The 16110-nt window shown below is 42.4% G+C and overlaps 1 protein-coding gene across 1 annotated transcript in view; it reads right to left on the bottom strand.

The window, feature by feature from the left end:
- The window catches only part of PDIA6 (protein disulfide isomerase family A member 6), a 39620-nt gene extending 23952 nt beyond the window's left edge, over positions 1-15668 (bottom strand). Inside the window, exons 1-4 of the mRNA XM_003411886.4 lie at positions 15578-15668; positions 7389-7530; positions 892-949; positions 317-443 (exon numbers count right to left, since the gene is read on the bottom strand). Of these exons, the coding sequence (XP_003411934.1) occupies positions 317-443; positions 892-949; positions 7389-7530; positions 15578-15596 (346 nt within the window). The 5' untranslated portion in view covers positions 15597-15668. The remainder of the gene's footprint in view (positions 1-316; positions 444-891; positions 950-7388; positions 7531-15577) is intronic.
- Positions 15669-16110: the final 442 nt, after the last annotated feature.

Genomic DNA, 16110 nt, shown 5'->3' on the forward strand with positions numbered 1-16110 from the left:
TTTAAGTAATTATAATGAGAAAGACAAGAGAGAATCATAGAACACGATTACTCTGTCACTGCTAAAGTCGCGTGGGCCTAAACTAGCATAAATAACAAAACTTTTACTTGTATGACACACATTTCATTTAATCTTCAGAATAATTCAGAGGAGGTAAGAATCCTCTATACCATTTTAGACATAAGGAAATTCTGACACAAAGAGGTTGAGAAACTTGCAGGTAGCAGAGCTCACAGGTTACAGGCTCTCTCCTATTTCTCACCTACCTGCTCAAATTATAATTCCAACCAGGGGAATGGAGATGAAAAGTTCTTACCCTGATAATCTTCAGGTCTGTTTTTGTTGGATCCAAAAATCCTGATGGTAGGAAATCCCTGCACGCCATACTGCCCTGCTAGGGACTGGTGCTTATCTGCATCAACTGCACCGACTTTTACAACATCCTGCAGAAAGAGTAGCAAAACACGTATTTTTCTTTCAATTACAACAGATTCCACTGGGCCTGTCATCTGATTCATGTAAACTCAGAGACAAGATAAGAGTAGGTTAAGTTAAAAAACACAGTTAATGAGGGCTTTTGTCTGGGAAATCATAAAAAGAGGATCTTAAAGTAGAATAATGGATGAAATCCAAGACAGCCCAGGGAGGGGACTCTGCAACTCCCAGAATTAGGGTGACTGAGAGTAATTCTGTCATACGTGTGGAAAACATAATTAACAAAAATAGACAACATAAAAACCAAAATATCTGTTATCCTCTTGCTCTCTGATTTTGACAAATAAACAAAGGTTTTGAGCCTCAATATGCAAATTAACTTCTTAGATGTCATTAAACCCCTTTGTATGTGTTTTTAAACATATATAAGTGAATTTGAACATCTTAGAAACTTACTTTTAATGCAGTTGCTACCTTCTTCCATTCTGGTGTTAATCTTTGGCAGTGGCCACACCTTTTAGGAGATAAAAATACAATAAGGCAGCAGTTAAAGCCTTTGATCCCCAATTTAAACAACAATAACAAAAAATCCATCAATGATTTCTTAAGTGAGATGGACTGGGGGCAGGGGCAGGGGCTTGCACGGAGTACAAACACTAATAAAACATGATCAGTGACCTTAACAAAAATTACCATTTTATGACTTTTACCACAATCATTTTTCATACCATCCTAGTAGAAAAAGTTTCAGATTCACCGCTCCATTAAGCTGTATCAATTCCTAACACTGGGCTCGAACAGGTCCATTAGAGTTTACCTGGTCCAGTGTGCCTCAGTGTGTGGCCCAAGGAGTAAGGCTAGACAAAAGGCAGATTCATGGGCCCCAGGAAAACAGAGCTCCCAGGGAAGGGGTCCAAGAATCTGCATTTTAATAAGTTCTACTCGTGATTCTTAACCTATTAAGATTCGATGTTCCCTGACCTAGTCCAATCTTTTCCTTTTATAGGTAAGGTATCTGTATTTATAGCCTAGATCTCCGGTGCTGCTTTCAATGTTCTTCAGCTAACAGGGGCTACTTCTGGAGTTAAGGACGCACACATAGACCTGAATGAGTAAGCCTAACAAGTTGGAAAGCACGTGATACCATAAAAAGAGAGAAAGAAACACAAGAAAAAATAACTAATCTTTTAGCTATTATTGTTGTTAGCTGCCATCAAGTTGGCTGTCCACCAAGGCGACGACCCTGCACACAATGAAACAAAATGCTGCCTTGTCCTGTGCCATCCCCATCGTGGGTTGCTGATCAGACTGTTGTGATCGATAGGGTTTACACTGGCAGATTCTTGTAAGTACATCACCAGGCCTTTTCTTCTAGTCCATCTTGGTCTGGAAGCGCCACTGTAATCTGTTAAGCATCATAGCCACAGGGAAGTCTCCACTGACAGATGGGCGGTGGCTCTGCATGAAGTGCACTGGCTGGGAGCTGAATTGTTGTTGTTGTTAGGTGCCGTCGAGTCAGTTCCGACTCATAGCGACCCGATGCATAAGAGAACAAAACACTGCCCGGTCCTGAGCCATCCTTACAATCGTCGTTATGCTTGCGCTCGTTGTTGCAGCCACTGTGTCAATCCACCTCGTTGAGGGTCTTCCTCTTTTCCGCTGACCCTGTACTCTGCCAAGCATGATGTCCTTCTACAGGGACTGATCCCTCCTGACAACATGTCCAAAGTATGTGGGACGCAGTCTCACCATCCTTGCCTCTATGGAGCATTCTGGCCTCACTTCTTCCAAGAGCTGAATTAGGGTCTCCCAACGGGAAGTTGAGAATTCTACCACTGAACCACCACTGCTCCCCTCTCAAGTACTAGTGTTTTAAAAAAAATTAATGTGAGTGCATCACACGTAGAAAAGTACTTTAAAGATTATATATATTATACACAAAACTTAGATTTCTAAGACTCACTCAAGTTGTAAGCAGCTATACTGTTCTTTTTTTTTGTTGTATAATCTTCACTGTATTCGTATACTATCCATATTCACTATATTAATACACCATAGTTCATGTGCCCATAGATTATTTGCTCTATGTATATATATATATTTAAAATAAAGCAAATTCTCTTTTTATGAGGTTTCTAAGGACCTAATTGTGAACTGAAAGATTGGAGGTTTGAACCCACCGGCTGCTCCACAGGACAAAGATGTGGCAGTCTGCCTCCATAAAGATTACAGCCTTGGAAACCATGTGGGGCAGTTCTACTCTGTCCTATAGGGTCACTATTAATCGGAATTGATTCGAGGACAACGGATGAGGACCTAACAAGCAAATACTATGTGCTAGCACCACGATGAGCACTTTTCATATATGATTTCTTTTAATTGGCCAACAACACTAAAGGCAGGCACTGTTTATTTTCCTTTTACACGTGATGAATGGCTGAAAAGTTAAGAAACTTAACCAATATCACACAGCCATGCAATGACCAAGCTGATGTGATTTTCTGATTCTAGATTCCACATTCTTAACTACCACGTAATATCGCCTCTCATTAAACGCAATCCCAATATTTTAAGTCAGGATCCTTTAGGGAAATGTCCTGAAATGTTGCTTCTGTATATTTATATATAGTATATCTTATTGCTTAGGGGAGATATTTAGAAGTCCAGGAGTCAAATATTTACAGGGTCCTGTGCTCTTTAAATTCAGTTTATTCTATGAAAGGACTAAAATCAGAGATTGTCAAGTACTGGTAACCGTTGCCATCGAGTCAATTCTGACTCATAGCAACCCTACACAGGACAGAGTAGAGCTGTTTCACAGTTTCTAAGCAGCACCTGTTGGATTCGAACTGCTGACCTTTTGGTTAGCAGCCGTAGCACTTAACCACTATGCCACCAGATTTTCCTTGTCAAGTACATACCCCCTCAGTTTGAATGTTGGGCAATATGCAGACAGATCAACGCACATTAATATAATTTTGGCATACCCTCTGACTTATAAGCAAGGGGCAAAGTGGGCAAATCCCACCTTCATTGCTAACTATGTAAGGATCAGCACGAACCTGATTCTTACCTAGAAGTGAATCAGTCCTCACCTCCCTACATCATCTCCCTCACCAGCCACTCCCAACAGCCCTCTATCTCATCTTTGGTTGGCTGGGACCAGGGCAGGTGGTCCAGCCCCTTAACATCTGACCTGCCAGCCCCTTCTCTCCAGATCGACTGCCCATGCAGCTTTCTCTGATCCCAGCCACCTGAGCCAGGTCAGAACACACAAGGTCTTCAGAATGACCAACAGGTAGATGCCAGCGCCTGCTGACTCTCACTGGCCCTCTGTGGAACGGTTCACAGAACTCACAGAGGGTATCTATATTTCAGATTACTCATTCATTGTAACAAGAAAGAATACAAATGAAGAGACTCACAGGGTGCCCTAGGGAGCCACCACCCTGCCGAAAGTACATGCCTTCTCTAATCCAGGCAGCCCAACCACTTCCGTGTTCAGGGCCTTTTACTGGTTTCATTGTGTAGTCACAATGGGGCCTCACTGCGTATGCATGATTGATTGCATCATGTCCCCCTTCCTTCTTGAGGCTGGCTGACCAGGTGTGGTCTTTGGCGCTCCCACTCATTGTACATGTTTAAGTGTTGCCTGGCTGTTTTAGAAAACAAAGGCACTTTGATTGCTCAAGAAATTTGGTGCAGTGGTTAAGATCTATGGCTGCTAACCAAAAGGTCGGGAGTTCAAATCCACCAGTCGCTCCCCAGAAACTGTATGGGGCAGTTCTACCCTGTTCTATAGGGCCACTATGAGTTGGAATCGATTTGATGGCACAGGTTTAGTTTGGTTTATTTTTCAGGAAGGAGCCCTGGAGATGCAATGGTTAAGTGCTAGGTTGCTAACCTTAAAGGCTGGCAGTCTGAACCCGCCCAATGGCTCCACAGGAGAAAAGACCTCGCAATTTGCTCCTGTAAAGATTACAGCCTAGGAAACCCTATGGGGCAGTTCTACTCTGTCACATAGGGTCGCTATGAGTCAGAATCATTTCGATGGCACCCAGTATCTTTCAGGAACCAAAGACAAACGCCAAACTGAGTTCTTTGTCCCACCCCCTCTAATTCAGAGGCTCTTCGCCTAGGGTCCATATACCCTCCCACCCCAGGATTGGTGAATTAAAATGTGGGTGGGGTGGGGGGGGTGTCCATGAACTTGGATGAGGGGAAAAACAATCTCTATTTTCACTAACATATAGTTGAAATTTAGAATTTTCTTCAATTATGAATGCAAACAACCTGCCATAGTTGATTAGTACTTGCGACTTTGTCATGAAAAAAAAATCACAGCTATTTTCATATCACTATAGTTGTCCCATACATGTTTATGCTCGTCATGATTTCAAAATCATGGCAGTTGTTATCCCTGCTGTTGGATTTCGGTAGTTGCTGTCTTCGTAAAGTACTTGCTCTTCACAATCTATTTAATATTTTGGTAACTGTAGTTCATTATTTTAGGTTTCCTTTGTGATCCTGGTGGTGCTGTAGTTAAGCGTTTGGCTGCTAACCAAAAGGTCGGCAGTTCGAATCCACCAGACACTCCCTGAAAACCCTATGGGGCAGTTCTGCTCTGTGCTACAGGGTTGTTATGAGTCGGAATTGACTCTACAGCAACAGGTTTTGTGATCAAAATCTGTTGCATCAAAATCTTTATTCTAAAAAGGGATTTAAAGCCTTCGATAAGCTGCCAAAGTAGTCCAAGGCATCAGGAGGTTAAAAGGTTAGACATTCTCCTACCCAGAGCACCATCAAGTAAAACTCTGCCAATGCCTTAAGGATTATTAATGACATGATCCAGAGGCTGCCTTCTCAAATATGCTGTCTGTACAGTTTTACAATGAGGTATAGTCTCTTCTTTCCTAGCTCTCAAAACAAAGTAAATTATTCATGCCATAAATGATAAAAATAGTCCAAACATGATTAAAAAACAAACTTGTACGAACTGCACACAAAGGCATTCAACAGTTAACTAAACCAAAACCCACTGGCGTCGAGTCGATTCCAACTCATAGTGACCCTACACAGCTTGTTCGATTACTATTTGTGTGTTTACTAATACAAGCAAGCTAACCCACGTAGAATTATCATTTCAATTTAACATACAAGAAACTGGAGCCTTTTAAAAAATAGGAAAAGGTATTAAAATGAATAGTTTTCACAATGTGGCAACATAAACTTTTAAAGTAGAGGGATTTTACCTCAATTGTATAGCTGTTCTTTTTTTCTGCATGAATCATAAGTCTTTATAACTTGGCTTTGAAACTTTTGCTATACTGGACATAAAATGAAATTTTCCACGAGGACTGGTGTTGAGTTTCCAAAACCGAGTTTCATGGTACTCCACAGAATAAAATTTAGGCAATAAAGTAAAAACTTTTATCCAGCATACCCTAAAATACACCCAATTCAGGTTACTCTAAGAATTTAACACTCCTGCTTCAGCTTGTAAGGCACTGGTCACATTTAAAACGACTACTTTAATTCTTTAGAAGAATCCTGATCAAAAGAGGGAAAACGCAGAACCGCAATTTCGAATTCTTACTGACTCCAGACTTTCTGGAGCCATGGAAGCTGGATAAACCCTGAAACTACCGCCCTGCGATAACCTTTAAACCTTAAACCAAAAATGTCCCCTGAAGTCTTCTTAAAAACAAACAATAGTTTACCTTAACTAGTAAAAAAAAAAAAAAAAAAAAAAAGTCTGCCTTAAGCATTAAGCTCTTTTAAGATCTTTTACATGAGATCAAAGTGACAATGGCAACTTGAAGGATTAGGCAAGAACTTCCGGGGGCAGTGAATTTATGTTAATGGGGGAGGTACAACTCAGAGAAGGAGAGTGAGAATGACTGCACAACTCAAAGAATATAATCACTGTCACTGAACAGTACATGTAGAAATGGTTGAATTGGTGCACGTTTTCCTGAGTATATTCTCAACAACAAAATAGAGTGGGGAAAAAAAAAAGGCCTGCTTTTAGGTCACCGTGAGTTCCTCTTCACAGGTTATATACAGTCGGCTGATGTTAACCCCTCCTCAGGGTACTTGTGGTTGACAGTTCAGGGCAGGGACAGTCTCATGTACATTTTGCATCATTTTCATTGGCTTGCCTCTACTCTTCTATTCGTTGTTCTTTGCATTAAATGTTTAATTACATAAACAATTAGTGTAATTCTGTATTTTGACTACATATAGTGAAACCTGTGAGAGCTGGAACTCAACAGGGGACTGACTTGTTTTTCTGGGTCTCGCAAGTTTTCAGCCTTTGACTGGGGGCAGTCTTATTACTTATCTATCACTCATTTTAGTGGAAAATATTTGAGTTTTCCTTCTCTGACAGGTTTCCACCTTAAACAGGTTCCTGCTTTTGCAGGTTTTACTGTGTAACTCTGTGCCATTAGTTTCCATGTTTTTTTTCTAGCAGTGAATTATTCTTGTGAGCCATGAGGAGAATTTTAAAGCAAAATCGAATTTTTCCTACTGACGTGTTTCAGGAAACAATCCTCTTCAGTAAGTAGGATGGAGCCAATCACTGGTTCCTCCATTTCCTTTGCCCCAATAGTCTTTCTTCAGAAAATTAGTTTCCCTTCCATCCCCATTCTACTTGCCTCATCATAAGTACGTATCTCCTTAAAATTATGAGTTTTTCCCCCCTTTCTTCTTTCCTGCAACAATTAGCTACTTCTATCACTGTTTTTTTACTGACTCAATCTCCATGGCCTTTAGAAGACTCTTAAACACTTTGTGGAGTTTCCCATTTCCCTCTCCTCAACTTCTTTTAAACAAGCAGTAAGCTAGATAAGCTAGATGACTAAATAAAATCAGATTTTTAGATAGTATTTTTTCTACATAAAAATTTACGAAGTACTATAAACAATCTACAACTATTTCATAACACTTACCATGGAGCATAGAATTCTATAAGCCATAAACTATCACTTTGAATAACTTCTCGGTTGAAATTTGATGGCGTTAATTCAATTACATCATCGCTGGAGGAATATAGACCATTCACTGCTAGAAAGAAGGTACAGCTCACCAGACCTGGAATAACAACACAAGGCACACCATTACAGCAAGTTAATCTTCTGATAGGAAACCTTGGGCAAACACATAGGCCTCTTCAAATGACCAAGGCCCTTCACACAGGATGACCTGGGCCAGCTGTCTGCTAACCCCACTGACCTCTCCCATCTCTGCGGCAGCCCTTGAATTCCACTCCCAGTGGTGCGGCACCAAGCAAGAAGGGAACGGACAGTGCCCACTTCCTTTCCAGGGCTGCAAAGCCAAAGATTTAAGTTCTTTATATGTATTAACGCGTTTATTTTTTACAACTCTGCTAAGGGGTAGGTACTATTTTTTGACATTTTACCAGTGAGGACATTGAAAAATTGAGAGGTTACATCTAGTTGTATGACCATGGAGTCCACAGTTTTTAGTCCTGCTGTTGCTTAGTTGCCAGATTAGCACATGCCTTATAACACAATTATTCATCTCCCCCACCAGTCTGTGATTCTCTCAAGAGCAATGACTGTTGTTATACTTTTATTTCTTCTAAAACTACCCACAGCAGGTTATTGGGTACTCACAACGTTGCTGGATGAGCTTAGAAGGGATTTTCATATGAACAGTGTTGTAAAGGGACACTGTAGAGTCTACTGCATTATTAGTAACACAGTTCAGCCACATTATGGATCAAGTGCATCTTCATTGGCTACTCTGGGAACTTAAGTGCAGTTTCTAACAATTACATAGGAAAACAAATTCTCAGCTGACTCACTAATAATATTGTGAGAACTCAAGTTTTTTGGCTTGGTAATACTATCAAAATTTCACCTCCTCCTTTTTAATTTATATACATCTAAATACTTTATCTTTCCTAATTGCATTGCTTAATACCTCGAAAACAACGCTAAATAATGGAATATTCTTCACTTGCTTTTGGCTTTAACAGAAATATGTTCCTATATGCATGATGCTGGCTTTTTGGTTGAAAGAGATGTATTTTATCATATTAAAGAAATTTCTAACTATTCCTGTCTTTTACTATCTTAGAAGGTGAGGATATGATCATATAATTCCTTTCTGTTAATCTCTGGATATAGTGGATAAGTGAAATGGGCCTCTCCTCTAAGGTTATTTGTGTGTGCATGCCATCTTAGATTTTTCTATGCTTACTTAATAAACAGAATTTGGAAGGTTAAAAAATGTAACTTTAAAAAATAACCCAATTAGCTAACAGATACATGAGGAAATGGTCAGGATCATTAGCTATTAGAGAAACGCACATCAAAACTACAATGAGAGTCCATCTCATTCCAACAAGGCTGGCATTCATCCAAAAAACACAAAATAATAAATGTTGGAGAGGTTGTGGAGAGACTGGAACACTTATACACTACTGGTGGGAATGTAAAATGGTACAACCACTTTGGAAATTGATTTGGGGCTTCCTTAAAAAGCTAGAAATAAAAACTACCATACGATCCAGCAATCCTACTCCTTGGAATATATCCTAGAGAAATAAGAGCCTTTACACGAACAGATATATGCATACCCATGTTCACTGCTACACTGTTTACAATAGCAAAAAGTTGGAAGCAGCTAAGGTGCCCACCAACAGATGAATGGATAAATAATGGTATACTCACACAATGGAATACTACGCATCAATAAAGAACAGTGAGGAATCTGTGAAACATTTTATAACATGGTGGAATCTGGAAGGCATTATGCTGAGTGAAATTAGTCAGTTGCAAAAGGACAAATATTGTATAAGACCACTATTATAAGAACTCGAGAAATAGTTTAAACAGAGAAGAAAATATTCTTTGATGGTTACGAGAAGGAGGAGGGAAGGAGGGGTGGAGAGGGGTAATCACTAATTAGATAGTAGACAGAACTACTTTCGGTTAAGGGAAAGACAACACACAATACAGGCAAAGTCAGCACAACTGGACTAAACCAAAAGCAAAGAAGTTTCCAGAATAAACTGAATGCTTTGAAGGCCAGCGTAGCAGGAGCTGGGGTTTGGGGACCATGGTTTCAGGGGACACCTAAGTCAACTGGCATAATAAAATCTATTAAGAAAACATTCTGCATCCCATTTTGGAGAGCAGTGTCTGAGGTCTTAAATGCTAGCAAGTGGCCATCTAAGATGCATCAGTTGGTCTCAACCCACCTGGAACAAAGGAAAACGAAGAACGCCAAGGGCACAAGGTAATTACAAGCCCAAGAGACAGAAAGGGCCACATAAACCAGAGACTACATCAGCCTGAGACCAGAAGAACTAGACGGTGCCCAGCCACAACCGATGACTGCCCTGACAGGAACAGAAGAGAGAATCCCTGAAGGAGCAGCAGAGCAGTGGGATGCAGACCCCAAATTTTCGTAAAAAGACCAGACTTAATGGTCTGACTGAGACTAGAAGGACCCCGGTGGTCATGGCTCCCAGACCTTCTGTTAGCCCAGGACAGGAACCATTCCCAAAGCCAACTCTTCAGACAGGGATTGGACTGGACAATGGGATAAAAAAAGATGCTGGTCAAGAATGAGCTTCTTGGATCAAGTAGACACTTGAGACTATGTTGCCATCTCCTATCTGGAGGGCAGATGAGGGCACAGGGGGTTAGAAGCTGGCAGAATGCTCACGAAAAGAGAAAGTGGAGGGAAGAGGTGGGCTGTCTCATTGGGGGAGAGCAATTAGGAGTATATAACCCAGTGCCGTCAAGGAGTATACAGCAAGGTGTATATAAATGTTTGTATGAGAAACTGACTTGATTTGTAAACTTTCACTGAAAGCACAGTAAAAATTAAAAACCCAATGATAAAGTTCTTCTGCAAGGTGTGTACACCAATGTTAACTGTCCTGCTGCCAAAGCCTCCATCTTAAATAGCACTCTCAAATACGACAGATCACTTGATCAGCATTACTATCTAGAAAGTGGAATTATCCTCATTTTGCAAATGAAGAAACAAAGGCAGGAGGAGATCAAGTGGTTTGTCAATGGCCACACATATAATCAGCAGTGAAGTTGCTAGGTGGAGTAAATGGTTAAGCACTTGGTTATTAAACAAAAGCTTGTTGGTTCAAACCCACCCAGTGGCACCCTGGAAGAGAAGCCTGGAGATGTGCTTCGAGAAAGTCACAGCCACAAAAACTCTACATGGGGCAGTTCTTTTCTTAAACACATGGGGTCACCATAAATTGCAATCAACTTGAGAGGACCTGGGTTTTTTTTCTTTTGTACAGTCAGTGGCAATCCAGCCTTCTGATTCCTATTTCCAAACTTTTTCTATTAAATCATGCTTTGTAAGAGCTCAAAATAAAATGGTTTGTGTCATGGACATGAATAAACAATTACGTACATTATTCAAGGATATTGCATTTAAATTACAGATACTGCTAATATTCTAGAACCATATGAAATAAACCTATGAAGCCACTTAAAGGGTTTAACATGCAGGGGGTATGATCGAATTTGCTTTCTAGAAAGATTCTTCTGCTGCCACGCGGAGAGTGGATTGGAGAAATTAAAGTGGAAAAATCCAGAGTGGTTGTCACATAAACAAAGGGAAAGATGGACTGGGCAACAGTTAAGGATTACTAGTGGGCATGTACTAAGGATGGAGCCCTGATGGCGCCGTGGTTAAAGCACTCAGCTGCTAACTGAAAGGTAAGCAAGCAATTTGAGCCCACCAAGAGAAAAATGTGGCAGTCTGCTCCCGTAAAGATTTACAGCCTTGGAAACCTTATGGGGCAGTTCTACTGTCCTATAGGGTCACCGTGAGTCAGAATTGACTCAGTGGCAATTAGTTTGGTTTGGGGCTTTTTTTGGTTATAGGGAGGTAACTCAGAATAGACTAAAAACTGCCTATTGGATTTGGTCATTGGTGAGTGGCAGTTATAGTGTAGTGAAAATAAGCAGCAGCCAGCGTGCAGTGGACTGAAGAGAGTAAGGGGGAACAAGTCAGAGAGAACAATACAGATAACTCTACAAACAAGTTTCATTACAAACAGCAGAAGAGATCAAGTAAATGTGGGCAGAAGAAAGGTTTCTTTTTAAAGACGGGAGTGACCTAAGCACAAAGGGAAGAAATATGCAGAGAGGGAGAAGCTAAAGTACAGAGAATAACCAATTGAACAAAATGCCCAGAGTTAAAAGGAGGAAATGCACGGTCAGCGAAGGAGTACCCTTTGACAGGATGATCTCCTATTCCATTTCAAGAGGTGGAAAACAATGTGTGTGGATGGACATAAGATCAACCGAAGGGGTCTGCTCCCTCAACAACTGACTTGTCCAATATGGCGGCCACTAGCCACACACAGCTATCCCAACTGAGATGCGCTGTAAGTGTAAAGAGCACACTGAATTACCAAGGTTTGGTAGGGAGGGGGAAAAAAAGTAAAACACCTCATTAATATTCTTACACTGATTATATGTTACAATGGTAATATTTTTGCTATGTTGGATACAGGATGGTGCAGGACCAGGCGGTGTTTTGTTCTTTTGTACACAGGGTTGCTATGAGTGGGAATCAACTCAACGGCACCTAACAACAGCGACATTGGATGTATCTATTAGATATATAAATATTAGATATATAAACACATATTAAAATTAATTTTACCGGTTTCTTCTTGCCTTTCTAAATATCGTTACTTGCAAATCACACATAATTTGCATTCCATTTCTCTTGGCGAGCTTGAGCTGCTCTTTTTACTGCCACAGGATATGTTAAGTAGAATGCTACATGTTTAACGAAGCAAGTAATCAAGAGCCTAAGCAAGTCAGTTCAAACCATGAATAAGTCTGAAAGCAATGCTGGTCTTCGATAAACCTCTGCGGTGATTACTACTTTTAAAGACTCTTTTTTTGTAAACTTGATGTGCTGAAACCCCGGTGGTGAAGTGGTTAAGTTCTATGGCTGCTAACCAAGAGTTTGGCAGTTTGAATCTGACAAGCACTCCTTGGAAATTCTGTGGGGCAGTTCTACTCCATCCTACAGGGTCACTATAAGTCAGAATCGACTCAACAGCAGTGGGTTTTTTTTTTTTTTGTTTGATATGTACTGATACTAATTCAATCCATTGAGCACACTGTGAAAATTTTAAAAATGGAAAAAGAAGAAAAGCCATCAACTGTCTCACCAGAATAAGCGATTAATATTTTTGTGAAGAGTCTTACTGACTTCTCTCTATGCATATACAGAAGCCTAAAATTTTACTGTTATATTTATATAAATGGGATCCTACTATACACAGCCTTATCTAATCTTTTCATTCAAAAATAAGTTAGTCATTTTCCACATAAGTAACTATGGATTACTTATTACCCCCATAATTCGTGGCTTGTGTTGCCAATCCACTACTGACAGATGTTTTGATTATTTCCAGCTTTTCACCAGTTAACGGTCCAATGCTGAAAAGTAGTATACTTTTTTCCCCTTAAATGAATACGATTATTTCCTTAAGGGGAGTTCTTACAAGGGGTGATCGGGAGGTATGGCTAACATTTTGTCGTACTCGTATGTTCAACTATCCTCCAGAAAGTGGCATTTTTACCTTTGGGTGGGGAGACAAAAACAAAATAATAACAATAATAGCTAACATTTATGAGGCACTTATTATGTACCAGGCATTGTTCTAAACTTTCTGAATTATTAGCTCATTAAATAACCCTATGTGGTGTGTAACATCATACCCATTTTACAGAACAAGTAACTTCCTCAAGGTCACATAATTAGAAACAGCCCGAACAGGGTTATGTGAGCCAAATTTCTAAGGAATGGACTGGAGAATAGAGTAGTATAGTCCCATGGAGGGTCATTAGGTTCTTCCCCTTCTCCTGCCAATCAGGGACAGCAATAAACAACGCACTTTCCTCTTTGGGTTGTTTCAAGCAGGATGGGGCCTCCTAGAGATGGACTATGATTTTTTTTTTTTCCTCCAGGAATGTGCTTCCTTTCTATATTAAGATGGTTAAGATTACTGATACTCAGAACATGGCCTTGGATAATTTTTTTCTAGTAATGGACTTTTGTTAATTTTACCTAATGCTCAGCAGAGCATCCCCTACTTCTAAGTGGCTGCCCAATGAAAATGTCTTGATAAAAGTTTGAAACCTCAATTCCTTAAAAGGTAATAAGACCTAGTACAATTAATAACGGACTCAAGCAGAAAGAACAAATAGAAGATGTGTGAATTCTGACAGTATAAAAGTAGCCAAGAATTCCCCCCACCCCAAGTCCCCAAAACAAAAAAAAAGCCCTGGGCTCATTTAAGATGACGAAGTAGGTCAATGCTGACCAACAATGTTCTGTTTCTAAAATTCACATCGACATTCCCACTCACTGATAATAAGCACCAACGGGCAATTCTGGAACAGCTATACAGGCAGATGGTTTTGCCATCTGTAGCTTCCCATTCCTCCATAGTATTGAAGGATGTTATAAATCCACGTCAGTAACATCTCTGTTCCACCCACACCTGCCAGCAAGAGTACATGGTCCCAAAGCAGTCATCCAAGAATCCAAGATGGTTTCCCAAAAGGCTGACTACATTTATTAAAATAACAAGTTCACAGAATCTCAGACTCTTCTGGAACCTAGTCTGAATTCACTCGCAGGAAACTAAACTGTCACTAAAATCGTTTTCCTTCATCTACTCTGTACAGTAGTAACTGCAAACATTTCTTTACATGTATTAATTCATTAATCCTCAGAACAAACTCTATGGAGTACTATTATCTATCCTGTTTAACGGATGAAACAGCACTGGCACAGAGGAGTTAAGCAACTTGCTCCCAGTCAGTCACACAGCGAGTAAATGGGGGAGAAAAGGGGCTGGGATTCAAACTCACACGATGGGCTCAAGATCCATAGTGTGCTGTCAAGGAGTGTTAACAGTGCCTTGGATATGGAAAAGGCAAGCCTACGCCCTCAAACTGTCCTCACCATAGTTTGCAATACAGAGATTTACCTAAGTCATTAAAGTCTGGGCTCAATTCAGTTTTCCAAAAGTTCGATCATATTTAAAGTACTCTTGCATCTCAAGAGCCGCTTTCTAACGGAACTATCAGTCTTATTTCAGAACTGAGTTCTAATATTTCAGTTTTTCCTAAATGTAGTTAGCGAAGAGCAAGGTCTTCCCTTTTGGCTTAAATCCAAACACCCGTGAAGCGGGATGTGGCCCAAATGAACCTCCCCCATGAATGAAACCATTAGCTGGACTTAACGGTTCAAAAGCAGCTTCCTGATTTGGCTGCTTCTCTCTTCAACCACAAAACTTGAAAACTGCTGACGATCGGACCGCTCCAATGTCCCCTCTTCACTAGGAGTCCACCACCCGGCACTAGGACCCTGGCCACGAAAACCCATCTCCTGGGGGTGCACCTACTTCCAAAGTCGGCATGGGCCGGAGCGCGCCCCTTCCCCTCCTCCATTCCCTCCCGCGCCCTAAAACACCGTGGAGTTTAGGGGAAGGGAATTCACACGCTCAGGGCCCACGCCGTGCGGGCTCCGTAGAGTACAATGGTCTCCTCCCCAGACACGCTCTCACGCCCATACTCCTCGCAGGTTCGGTCTGCGGAAGCCCCCTGCACCCAAGGGCGCCCGCACCCTCCCAACGCTCGCCCCGACTCCGGCCGCACCGAGTCCAGGCAAAGGAAAGCTGATCTCTCCGACTGGAAAGCCTCGCAGGGGAAACTTTGCTCAAGGGCAGCCCCCGCTCTTCCCCGCGGGACTTCCCCTACCCACCCCCCACCAGGACACAAAGGCGAGGTCCCTCCCGAGTGGGCTGGGCCCGGCGAACCCCCGCCTCAACGCGGGCTTGGCCGAAGCAACGCACCCACCCTCAGGACTGGCCGGGGAAGGGAAGCCCGCGTGCCTGGAGCGCCGGCTGAGGCGCGTCCCCTCCGCTGCCCGGGCACCCCGGGCTAGGCCCCGCCGCTCCCTGCTTCACCCAGCTCGAGGCCCGCCGTGTGAGAGTTGGGGGCCCTCCTGGACTTCAGCCCTCTGGGACTAGGAGGCCCCCCACGCCGCCCTTCGTTGTCCCAGGGCGACAGTACGCGACGCCGGGCCCCGCGCCTACCGAGCACCAGGCGAGCCATGCTGAGTGCCCCGGGTCCAGTCCCGCTCTGCCGCCGCTAGAGCTCCGCCGCGCGCCGCGCCCCCGCCGCCCGAAGTCCCCGCCCTCGGCCCAGCTAGGTAGGCAGAGGGGCGGGCCCGCGGCCAGGGGGCGGGCCGGAAGGCGCTCGCCAAGCCGTGGCCGCAGCTCATTGGTCCAGGTGGCCTTCGCTCGTATGCATAGCCAATGGGAGGTGGCCGGGTAGAGGTAACCGGTTTGTTTTTTTTTTCGCGGGGAGGGAAGTGGAAAGCGGCGGAAGGAGGGACTTGTCTGAGGGGAGTGCTGACCAGCCTCTCCTCTGGTCTCTCGGATCCGTGTCTCCCAGAATTTCCTGGGAAAAAAAAATTTTTTTTTTTTTTGGTACTGGCTGTATTTGCTTTTCACCGTTGGAGTCCAGTACTTGGTTTTCTTATTTCTCAGTTCCTATTCTTTTTCCCCTCTTGGCGCTTACGTGCCTCTTTCCAGTCCCCGCTCATCCCTCGCCTCCCGCCACCCTT

This window comes from Loxodonta africana, chromosome 12 (assembly GCF_030014295.1).
Source record: "Loxodonta africana isolate mLoxAfr1 chromosome 12, mLoxAfr1.hap2, whole genome shotgun sequence".
NCBI classification, from domain to species: domain Eukaryota; kingdom Metazoa; phylum Chordata; class Mammalia; order Proboscidea; family Elephantidae; genus Loxodonta; species Loxodonta africana.